Source organism: Salminus brasiliensis, chromosome 22 (genome assembly GCF_030463535.1).
Source record: "Salminus brasiliensis chromosome 22, fSalBra1.hap2, whole genome shotgun sequence".
Classification (NCBI taxonomy): domain Eukaryota; kingdom Metazoa; phylum Chordata; class Actinopteri; order Characiformes; family Bryconidae; genus Salminus; species Salminus brasiliensis.
The window spans coordinates 18,798,599-18,811,106 of record NC_132899.1 but is presented as its reverse complement, the minus strand read 5'-3'; the positions used below and the strand labels follow the sequence as shown (position 1 = coordinate 18,811,106).

Here is a 12,508-nt window from a genome sequence, read left to right as displayed (position 1 = left end):
ACTAAAATAGTCAAATCATCATTAAACCTATCAAGTAATCCAATTTATCCAGAAGACTTTTTTGAACTGATTAACCTTGACAGCACTTGCATTAAGTATCTAAGGCTGTTTGATACGGTGTGTGTGTGTGTGTGTATGAGAGTAAGATTCTCACCTTTTGCAGAAAGAGGACGATCCTCTGCACCATGTCAGCTCTCAGCTCCTCTAGGCTGAAAATGGTGCGAGGCGTTCGGATGAACACTTTGGTCTTGCCGTAGGCCACATCGTGCTCAAAGCCGCATCCCTGCAGCAGACGCTTCACTGCCTCACGGTCCGATGGCAGGTCATGGTTTGGCCACGTGAACTCTGAGATCATTTTATACCTGATAGGGAAACGGAAGAGTTGTAGAAGTGCATTTTCAATTACAGGTCTTTCAAGATCTCTTTCTGTTGTCTATTTGTCTATTGATGTCTGAGTGGTCTATAAGGTATTGATGCAGTCTGTGGTACGAAGGACTACCTACAACAGGGGTCCAGACAGAGGTGTGGGTATATGACAATATGATATCATTTTTGTGCTAAAGCATTCCTGAACAGATTACAGGAATTGTACTAAAAGAACAGTAAGTAGTTGCACGTTTCACTAAATAAAAACAAAATAATAAATATTTCCCTGTGAAGTGATTCTAAATTATTGTCTAAACATGGCAATACTGTTGCACTGTGTCTGTTCCAACTTGGCACATATCAGAAAAATGAAACTGTTACAAGTATAATCAATGTACAGTCTGTTCATTTCATATTCAAATGAGAATTCAAAACACAATTCTTCATTTTATTAATTTCTGAATGTGTAATGTGGCAGGTTGTATTTCACATGTTAGTTTTTATGCTTAAAACAAAGATTTTTTTTTTTTAAATAATCAGAACGGACTGGGGACAAAATTTGATTTTGTTATTTATCTGATTTATCTGAATTAGACGTTTCTGTTTTGTTAACTTTATTCGATTGTGCTAGACTTAAAGATCAATCTTTGAGTTCACAGTTCTAGATTTAGTTGAACTTCCAATATCACAATAAAATCACGCAAATCTTGCTTGAGTTGCAGCGTGCTCCCGCCAACGTTTTAGTGTAAGGTGATCCGGAGAGATGTCTTAACTGAGTCCTTTTCTCATCTTGCTGTTAAAATCAACTGTGTTTAATACTGTCACAAGTTTTTAGCATCAGCTCATGAAAACTGTGACGTGGACATTGTAAAAAACCAATGGGTGAGCACTCTCCAGTATCGAACAGGACGCACCTTGCTAACCAGGGTCGTGTCCACATTCTGCGGCATCTCCCCGCCCAACAAACAACTGCACAAGCAATCAGCTGTGGGCAAAAGCTGCTTATGTTTCTGCTCCATTGTTCAACAGTTTCTGTTCTTGTAAATATACACCAAGAGTGTGATGGGAATAATCTCAAAAGGAACGTAGTTGCAGTCTTGCAAATAGTGACCCGGCAAGATTCTCAAAATCATCTGAGTGTAATGACAAACGGTCTTTAGATGTAAGAGTGTGTAAGATTTTAGTCTTTTAAAAGTACTTTCTTTCTTCTAGTGTATAGTTGGTATAAGTTATATAAGTATAGTTGGTATTAGTCTATTCTAACTAGCTAACGTTTTTCTTGGGTAAATAGCAAAGCACTTTTGTAAGTCTAAATGCCGTAAATGTAAATGTAAATGTATAAGACAAAAGGACAACTGAAAAAGTTGTCAGGATCTTCCAGGTATTGTAGTTTCATCTAGAATTACATCATATTAAATGCTGTGCTCACATATATATGTCATTTCCCACACTGTTTAAATCTGATAAATTGGTCCCATTGTCCACTGACAGCAATTTGAGCAGGCATATTTGATACAACTGACAGCCACTTGAGAATTTTAGAGCTCACTGTAAGCGGCACTATGAGGTCAAATTATTATATACTATAGCAATGCTGATTAAGTGCAGCACACAAAAAAGTTAACAACAAACTTAGAAAGCTTGCCCGTGGTCCAACATTTTCATTTCCTATTTTTTGTTTTTATTTAAACATATGATAATAATAGTATTAATTTTCTGATTTTAGATAATCAACAGGTCATTTGTTCTTTTCATATTCAGTTGAGAAAGTATCATTAACATGTCTTTTAAGGGTCTAGGGTCAATCTATTTCCCATGCTTAGGTCCAGGTACCCGTATGAAGTATGCATAACAGTTCCAGATGGTCTTTTCTTATACTGCAAAATGAGCATTACATAATCTAAGTGAGGTAAGAGCGATTGTGAGGGAGGGAGAGGAACCGGTTATGAAAAGCAAAGTGAAATAGGGTAAGCACAGTCACTACCATTCATGAGGCCAGCGGGAAGCAGGGTAGCAGGGGGTTGTGTGTATGTGTATGTGTGTATATGTGTGTGTCTGATGCAAGGTTTGACTCTTTGGAACATTTCCCACAGTCCCATTAGGCACCGCCATTGTCTAAGCAAGAGATTATATTCCATGTGCAGTCGCGGTCTTCACACAGAGAGAGTGGAGGCAAAAATCATTTTAAAAGTGTGGTTAAGTCAGCTCTCTCAATTAGACTACCCTCACTGACAGCCAGGAGGTCTTTATGCATCAGAAGTGTCACACAGAATCTGATCAACTCATCAGAGCTGTGTGTGTGTGTGTGTGTGTGTGTGTGTGTGTGTGTGTGTGTGTGTGTGTGAGAGAGGCTCACAGTGAGGACATGGGCCCAGCCTGAAAGAAAGCTTTTTACACCTTCTGTCGTTCATCATTCTGTATGTCTGTCAGTGTGCACAGAGCACACAGGAAGTGTTACAGTTCATGTCCCGCATTGTTGCTGTCGGGAACAAAAGCTAGTCATTTTATTCAGTAAATTTATAAAAAAAAACCAGCGGCTCTATACACATTATGGGAAATCTTAATGACGACGGGGTCAATGTACAATGTACTTGTCAAATACAAGACCCCTTAACATAAAATCACCTTAAGAATGCCTTGTCCTTCTGTGCTTCTGAAAAGTAGTCTCGTTCTGCCAGTGATGATATATATATTCTACTGGTCTACATCTACTGGTCTGCATGTAGCCATGAGGCTGCCCCTATTAAAAATATTGCTAATTACATATTTTACTATTTATTTTAACATTAATCAATAAACTTTTTTCAGTCAATTAAAAATAAGAAAGACATGAAGCATGTTAGAGGCTGCGGGGGGGTCAAAATCTTGAGGTGACTCAAGAATTGCACTCTTACAGCATTAAAAACAAGCCTAAAAACTCAAAAAAGAGACAAAAGTAAACTATGCAGTTTGTTTACACACATATAAACACCATGTGGCAAAAAGAGCATATTGTGTAAATGAGACTGTCCATCAGGCTGATTACTATAAGAGTGACCAGTAGGAGAATCACTTACACTCTTGAATCAAGGGGCGGGGCAATATGACAACATGTTATCATATTTTGATATATTTGCCTTTCTAAATCATATAGAGGGTATTGTTAGTGCTTATAAAACACTGATCAGCTTCAGGTTTCATAACCAACAATGTAATTAGACTGGTTTACTTGGATGAAGTGCAGCAGATATTGAACAAAAATTACTGTACTCAGTATAGGAGAGTATCTGAATAGTAGTTTTTAAGAACAATGATGTATTTAGTCTGTGATTACATGTATCATGATAAATACTGTGTATTTGTAAAAATCTCTTTAAATATCGTGATATAGTATTTTTACCAAATTGCCTAGCCCTAAAATAAGGCAGTGCATTTTAAATCAGTATGTTTTTTACTGAAAAATCAATGACGACAGTCTAGATGAGCTCTATAATCGCTACTTCAACCAAATAGTCTGTATGGTTTCATTATTAAAACTGTATCGATAGTAATTAACAGTGGCTACAAAACAAATTCTACAAAATTCCTAAACTTCTCAAACGTGCAATAACTTCAGTTATATTCTGAGCAAAATGAATTTGTATTTCATAGCCTTCTGAAAGCAGCTTCTTAAACCCTTATGCCAAACCACAGAGGAGCGCTACCTTAACATAATTAAACCGTTACCTGGTTACTAACTGCACTCTATCTGTTAATTACAGCATCTGTAAGGCTGTTGAACAAGCAAGGAGGCACTTATGTGTCCTCCATTTCTAATAAACACGACTGTTAAGTTCTAGATATGATTTATTTATAATGTGTTCTACATATAGTATACTTACATTCAATATTTTACTTATTGTCTCTGTTGCACAAAAATAAATAAAAAATTGCGTCTCCATTTTTGCCATAATATAAATCATGATGGTCCAAAAGCTGGACCGAGGTTTTTGTGTGACAGTGACAATATGTACATTTTCCATAAAAATAAAACCACCAGTGGCACAAAAGAGACTATTGTAGGTGGTGGACTGGTATATTCTGTTTTCCCACCATTGTAGAGCTATAAATAATTAAGGCCATTGCAAATGAGAGAATCGGACAGTAGCAGCAGATACCAAATACTTGGCTATCCTTGGGAATGTGTCACCACTGAGACACAATTTCTTCTCCTAAAATCACTGTATATCTGGAATTGTATACATATGCCACTTAGCTAAATCAATAAAGCATGTGGAGGATATCTACCTCTGCAAGAAGCGAGGGTAGGTCTGACGGTTGGCAAAGCCCGCACGTCGCACTCTGACGTTTTCCAGCAGGCCCAGGTACTCCACCTGATGCTTACAGCGCTCGTGCTCGAAGAGCAGGGGAGACTTGACATCATTGGGTTTGATGCAGCGCACATAGTACGGTTCCTGTACACAGCAATGAGGATGGTAGAGTGAGAGGATGGAAATTTACATTGATCAGGCAGAACATTAAAACCACTTGCCTAAAGTTGCCTAGGTCAACAAGACATAGCCAGCATTAATGTGGAATCAGACCGGCTAGTCTTCGCTTCCTGCATGCATCAATGAGCCTTAGGTGCCCATGGCCCTGTTGCCATTTCACCGGTTTCTTGGAGCACTTTCGGTAGGCACTGACCATTGCATACTCTGACCACAGCAACACTATTCAAGAGTTTTCAAGGCGATTTGAAGTTATTTTCTGTGTGTACCAAGCGTTATGTCTCTAGCTGCGTTCTGAATTGTTCACTCGTTTACTCATTAACTATTTACTACATATCATTTGATGCATAGCAAACTGACTAGTGGACATTCACATTCTGTCATATAAAAAAAAACAAAACATGGCTGCCCTATGAACTGTTGAACAGTACAATAATCCCCTGTCAATGGTAATACTTACTTATATTATAATAGAGATAATTGAGAGATGATATACGTGGACATTAAGATGCATTAACACCACAAACACATGCACCAATACACTACCTTAGAGGCCAGGTTTTCCACCAGTGAAATCATGGAGTTTTTGAAGAGGGTGGCCGCTGTGAGGGGTCTCTTGGTGACCTCGGTGATGCTCAGCTTCCCCTCAGGCCACATGACCTTCAAAACAGGGTTCGAGCTACAGCACAGTAAGAGCAGGGGAAAAAGGACAGGTCATGAATTCTAAACAGAGCACTGACGCTCTGTATGAATAAGACACAGTAAGTACTGCAATAATACTGACCTGTTGTACAACAGCCTCTTGAAGTCCTGAAACAGGGTGTCCTTGTTCTTGTCAATGAAACCCACCACAGAGTAACTGACAAAAGAGAGAGAGAGAGAGAGGCAGACAAGCTGACATTTCACTGGAAAATTTCACAGAGAGTGATTTCAAACTTCCTTAACACATTACAAAAGGACCTGAACCCCTAAGTAGAGGAAAGGAAAGGAGACGAGTGGCCGATTGATTAGCCGCTCTATCTGAACCTTCTAAGTGCTACAGTAAGTGTTTCTGGCCCCTAGGAGACAGGCAGGCAGCATTACGCCACCGCTGACTCACACAGTGCTCTGCTTTTCATACACATTCACTGAGGCAGGTATTTTTAACCCAGTCTTCAACACATACGTATGCAGCATTAACTAGCACACCATGAACAAATACCTGAGCTTTTAAAATGGATGTGAACAGGACATAAATAACAACTCACAATTAAGGTTATTTTGACGAACCATTGTTGCAAATGGACATGATCACAAGAGAATTTCATGTGTTTACATCATGCATTACTGACATCACTTTTCAGCTTGACTGCACTACCTGCATAATTACTTATACAACCCTGTAGAGTCACACAGGAGCCTTATCTTTAATGCTCTTCAACCGTAACCTGGCTACTAACTGTGCTCTACTGGTCAATTACACTGTCTACAGGGGCTGGATCTGCTGCATCTGTATGGTATGGCAGACTACCACAGACAATTTTTATGTAGAACCTGATGGCCTGAGGGCTTAGTACAGGTCATACACACAACAAAGCGTACATGTCTAACTAGCCAAGTTATTCCTTGATCTTCCACCAAGGGTACTTACACCACATCTCCAGCATAGTGACGAATGCGGAAGTCTCGGTCAAACTCCAGACTCTTGTCAGTTGGGGACAGCTGTGGAGATGGGGGGTGGGGGGGGAAGATGGGGAGAGGAGATTAATCTGACTTATTAGTGGTAATAACAGTTATGTGTCTTCCTTTAAAAGGTAGTTTTCTCCTGTCCGGGAAAAAAAAGGTTTAGTAACTCTTTGCTGAAAAGCAGTGGCCTTCTTCTCTGAGATAACACAACTTCCATTAAGGGACTGGATGAGGGCAGTGGTGCAGAAAAGCTAGCCTCCAAAATGGAAGAAGGTTGCTCCGAGGGAGTGGAGCGCGAGAGAGAGGGAGAGTGAGAGCAAGAGAGAAAGATGAGTGCAGTGTAAATATGTGCATATGAAAAATAAATGACACTTGCACTTTCCTCTGCTATGAGAAAGATGTGGTGCGATGCAATGATAGCAGTATATAGGCCAGCGTTTTGAGAATGAGACAGACAGAGAAAGTGTGTGAGAGAGAGAGAGAGAGAGAGAGAGAGAGAGAGAGAGAGAGGGAGAGAGAGGGAGAGAGAGGGAGAGAGAAAGAAAGTGAGAGCAACAGCTAATTAGCTAAATTGGGAAAGCATAGGGTAAAAGCTTTGACATGATGTGCAAGTGTGACTGGTCTCTCCACCCTCTATTGAAATGCTTAATAACGCAAAAAATTATCCTGGTTAGAGTCCGGAATGGGCACTGACTGTTTAAAAGGTTTAAAAAGGTGCACGTATTCGTCACTGTACAGTGTGGACTGTACAGCGAAATGTGTCCTCCGCATTTAACCCATCTGGTAGTGAACACACACTCACACACACACACGTGTTAGGGGCAGTGAGTACACACACACACCCAGAGCGGTGGGCAGCCAACTCCAGCGCCCGGGGAGCAGAGAGAGTAAAGGGCCTTGCTCAAGGGCCCAACAGTGGCAGCTTGCCGAGCCCGGGAATCGAACCCACAACCCTGTTATCGATATCCCGGCGCTCTAACGGCTGAGCCACCACTGCCCCACGTTTAAACGTGTGCATGAGCACAGATCTGCAGTGCTCAGACTCAGTATATAGACATATTTAACGCCTTTTGTCACAATGAGGAGAAAACCTTGGAAAGGAATCTTTTGTAGATGTGAAACCACTAAAAACCTGCAAAGTTTAAATTTCTAACCTTCAACTGTTCCACTCATACAAAGTAAAGCACAGCTGGTGTTTTCAAGTGTGTTTTTTTCTCTTTCAAGGCTTGTCCCCTCAAGAAGTCTTTGGTGCATTGGAGGAAAGCAGCTAGCGCTGTTATATAAGAAGCAGTCAATTATAAATATATAACACTGATGTCAAGGAACAGAACTTCAGTGCTCATTAAGACAGAGGGCAGTTCTGATCTCCTGGAAAGGAAAGGACATCAATGCCAGAAGATCACAAAGCAAAACACAACACAAGCACACAGGAGCTGGCAGCCCCTCACAGGAATACAACAAGATGCTGGATTAAAAGATACTGCAGTTGTCACAAAGTTCTCATGGTTTCATTGTTAAAATCTCAGCACGGTAGTCGACAGTGATACACAACAAAAACAAAAACAAGTACAGCCCTGTAAACTTCAGAGTTCATCCTGCTGCTAATTTGTTTTAAATAATAATTTTAAATTTGACCGCATTTTCTACCCAGTTCCCCACTATAACTCGCAATGCCCTCCACACTTGTGGGGTGAAGACAGGTCTTCTCCAACACGTGAAGCCAGCCATCAACTCTTTTCGAACTGCCGCTGATACAGCATCGCTAGGCAGCCAATGTCAGGAAAAAGCATGACTTCACAGCTTCACAGTTAACATATATCCATGCTGACCTACATCACACTAGGAGCGATGTGGGGAGGATGTGCAATCAACCCAGCCCTGCTGGAATCAACTGGAACCAAATCCTGCTACTTCTATTAGCAGTCACATGATCAATAAACACCAGTGAGTCAGTTCCAGTGGTAAGCATACATGCTTAGGCCATAACAGTGCTTCTGACAGATGATGTGGTATTGCTTCGCAGCATGTAAAAAATGGCTAGAATTCCTTAACAATTCATACTATATTTATGTTAACATAGCAAATAAAGCCAAAGGCTGGAATTATTTTGACCAAAAAAATGAATGTACTTCTGTTGGATACAATTAATGCCTCAAATGTCCAACATCATTTGGACCTGTGTTGATTACAGCACAGGAATGCCACCTCCTCCTGCAATATTAACTGCGTTGAAATAATGGTTAACAAATGATATACTGTGCAGCCTCTGTTCTGTTAGGGGGACTTTGAGTATGGTTCTGGGATATGTGTGTGTGTGTGTGTGTGTGTGTGTGTGTGTGTGTGTGTGAGTGAGAGAGAGAGGGAGAGAGAGAGAGAAGAGAGTCAGCTTCACAGAGTTTGCTTTAACTGCAGCAGAGACACAGCGTCCTTCTGAGGGAGCAGACAAAAAAAGCTCCTATCATGGCCAGAGAGCCCACTTCACAGAGCACTTCACAGAAAGTGGAACAGCAGACAATCAGGAAGTGTGTGAAGTCCAATTTAAACAGTGAGTGGAGGGATATTGAAAAGTCAGTGTGGAACATCTTAAAGAGATGGGCAACCGAGAGAAGACTTATTTCATATGCTGCACATTCTCTCAAAAATAAAGTGCCATAGAACCACTTTTGGTTTTGAAAAGAACCTTTCAGTAGATGTTTAACCTTATTATATCTAAAGAACCTTGCAGTGTATGGTTCTTTAACCCCACCTTGGACACATTAGTAGACTAATTCAATTAAACTGTAAAATACGTAGATCATAAATTTATTAACAGTGGCATCAGCGCATGTGTTTTCGGTGCAGAAAATCTGTTTGAAAAACAACTTTCCAGGCCTCCAGACCTCCGTTTCCACACTGACCTTATGAGGCAAAGTGCTCCACCCCCCATCTCCTCAACACTCATTTGCTACACTCTTGGGCTGGGCAATATGACTAAAAACTCATATCTTGATGATATGCTTACATAAACATTTTTTGAGGACAATTGCACTCTTTGTGGTATTTCACTGACTCAGCAAACTGCACTGGATTATGTTGTTTCAGATGGTGAAATAAATTCATCATACTGCTCCTTTAACTGTGATGATTCTACAGCATAATCTGCAGAAGACTCTACTCTACGCTTTTGTGGAATTAAATTGCACATAGGTGGTAATCTGTATAGCATGTGCAATATTATGAATATACCCTAATCCACCCCATCCCCTCAACATCCCAGTTCAATATCTCTATGTCTGTCTGTTAGAAAAATTTGGTGGAATCCAGTATCCTTTTTCTTATCTTTGGAAACCTGCGGTAAATTCAGTTGATTGGACATGATTTGGAAAGACACACCTGTCTATATAAGGTCTCACAGCTAACATGCATTTTAGACCAAAACCTCTAAAGCTCGGAGCTTAGAGGCAGGGTTGTGTTGAGGCACAGATCTGGAGAAGACTACAAAAAAAAATTCTGCTGCACTGAACTTTTTTTTTTTTTTTTTTTTACAGCTCAAAGTAAACATGTTAAGAAAACTCATTCTATCTGAGATAGAATAGAGAACTAGATTAAGGGCACAACAGACACTAAAGAAATGGAGAAACTCAAATGGAGGCCAGTCAACTGAAATGTTCTTTAGGAAACCAACAGGGTTCTTCCATTGCATCACTCCAGAGAACCCTTTTTAGAATATATATTTTCAAGAGTGTATCCGAAGGCAGGGACACACTGTCATTTCCCGTTATTTGTCCACCCATCCCATCTGCCTCGATTGCTCCTGACAGTGTTCTGGCTGGCCAACATGGGCAGGGCTTCAGATGGATCAGACAGAGCAGACTGTGAGCAGCCTGCTGAGCTCCCTCCCTCACCGCATCCATCTCAATCAGTCACACCCAGCCATGCACACACACAGAGCACACACACACACCTACGAACAAAGAAAATGGAGCTTCATCAGTGAAATAATAACATATGCAGATGCATATCGCACATTTGATTATCCAGACAGATGGAAAGGGAATAAGAGCGATGAGTCACACTGCGGAGACAGAGTGAGGGGGAAAAAGTGAGGGGAAAACGAGTGAAAAGTAACAGGGACAGAGCCTTCGCACCTCTAAATATAGAACACATTCTCGAATCACACAATGCCTCTAAGCCCCTGTGTCTAACACACCCCAAATCTGTGATGCTGCCAGAAGAAAGCAGAGGAGAGTTGGGGGAGAAACTGGGGCAGATAATTAGTACATAAATGTCCTCATTAGTAAGCAGCAAAAACAACTTGTAAGAGATACTAGATGATCCTGTCCAGTCTTGCCTATATGACAATGGTCAGTTTCAGAGACAAGAATTAAGCCATAAATGAAATACATGGACACTAGGTTTGTGATGATACAGTTACATATCACAACTGGTTACAATATATTTAAGGACCTGTCTCATTGAAAGGTGCATTTTCAGACCTGCTCTTTTTAGACCAGTTAAATCAGACTCGTTTGAGAAGGTGTAAAGATAGTAATTACACTCTGATGTGAAATCTAAACAACCACACAGAGACCCTTGAGAGCATGTGGTCTCTTCCCCTGCCCCCATCAAACTCTGGAGCGGTTTGTTTGTGGTGAGAACCTGATCTCACCATGATCCAACTCAACTTTTAGATGTTTGAGCTAAGCGCATTCCTGCAGGTGCAGTTAAACCTGGTTGCCCAGATAATTACTACAGCTATGAACGACTTCGGTCTCTGCCATTGCTCCATGTTAAACTGCACAGAAATCTGCACTAGATCAGAACACAGGACCTTCTTCTTGCATTTATGTCCTTGCTCCCGTCCCCGACGGGTCTGTCCAATCAGTGGAAAGAACGTTCTCACATTTGAGGTTTGTTGTGACGCATTGGAGTGCAAGAACCAAGAGGACACATACTATAGGACACATACTGTAGGTGTGAAAATGCCCTTTACTTACAGGAAGTGTAATATTGACATAAACACAAATGACATTCATATAAAAAGCAGTGGTTTTAGGTCACTGTGTTCATTAAAGCATCTCCAAAGCTCTCCTCATAGTTACCATCCAACACCTGGTATGACATTTAATTAGGTGAGCATGTGATGAAACGAAGGAACAAATCCATGCATTGCATGGGGCATCAGTATATGGCTAAAAACAATATATTAAATTCCATAAATAAGGGATAAGGACAGGTTGGAAAATGGCAATAAGAAAATATTTATAATTAATTAATAATTAAAGTCACTGAAAAACTGTTATTGTAGCTGGTATTGTCAAATTGCTCACAGCACAATGTAAATAAACTCTGACCAGCTGTTCATCTACACCTTGTAGCCTTCTATGATATCAAGAATAAGCATTTTTGATTAAACATGATATATTTGTCTATACAATCATCTAATTGGCATTGTAGTTTAGTCCAAGACTAGATTTGATCCATGACCGAGACAACAGCCCCTGGTGTTTTGGAATATAAGCCGACCAGACAGCTTTGCCTGCGGTGGGTAATTGTGTGGACAGCTTTAAGGCTTGGCTTTGCTTGGTCATACAGGCTCAGGCTCCAAAGCCCAGCCCTCCAGTTCTGTCGCTAGCTCCAGCAGTATGCCATCCTGCTCACCACCTGTGCCTCGTCCAACAGCATGTTAGTTAAGCTGGCACCCAGCCATACCAGTAATGGAGCACAGATCCAGTCCTGACGAGAGCCCTGCTCTGGACACTCAAGTCATTTGTGACTCAAAGATATCTACTCCAGGGCCTACTAGCATCCCAATAAGATGAGAAGATTATTGAAAATCGGTTCTAACTCTCAAACGTGATTAACGAATAAAAATTGACTATTAACACTGTTAAAGGATTGTAGAAACCAGTTTTTTTTTAGAAAATAAAGATGTTTCCTTTGTTGGTTTGCAATACCTTAAAGGATTTTTACATTACTAAAATAGGTTGAGAACCAGCGGTTTAAGGAACTATGATAATACACAGACATGG

At 40.6% G+C, this 12,508-nt stretch overlaps 1 protein-coding gene across 1 annotated transcript in view; it reads right to left on the bottom strand.

The window, feature by feature from the left end:
- Positions 1-12,508, bottom strand: part of myo1d (myosin 1D) — a 95,365-nt gene that overhangs the window by 43,557 nt on the left and 39,300 nt on the right. The window contains exons 12-16 of the mRNA XM_072666767.1: positions 6,463-6,533; positions 5,617-5,691; positions 5,379-5,511; positions 4,633-4,799; positions 155-362 (exon numbers count right to left, since the gene is read on the bottom strand). Coding sequence (XP_072522868.1) covers positions 155-362; positions 4,633-4,799; positions 5,379-5,511; positions 5,617-5,691; positions 6,463-6,533 — 654 coding nt within the window. The remainder of the gene's footprint in view (positions 1-154; positions 363-4,632; positions 4,800-5,378; positions 5,512-5,616; positions 5,692-6,462; positions 6,534-12,508) is intronic.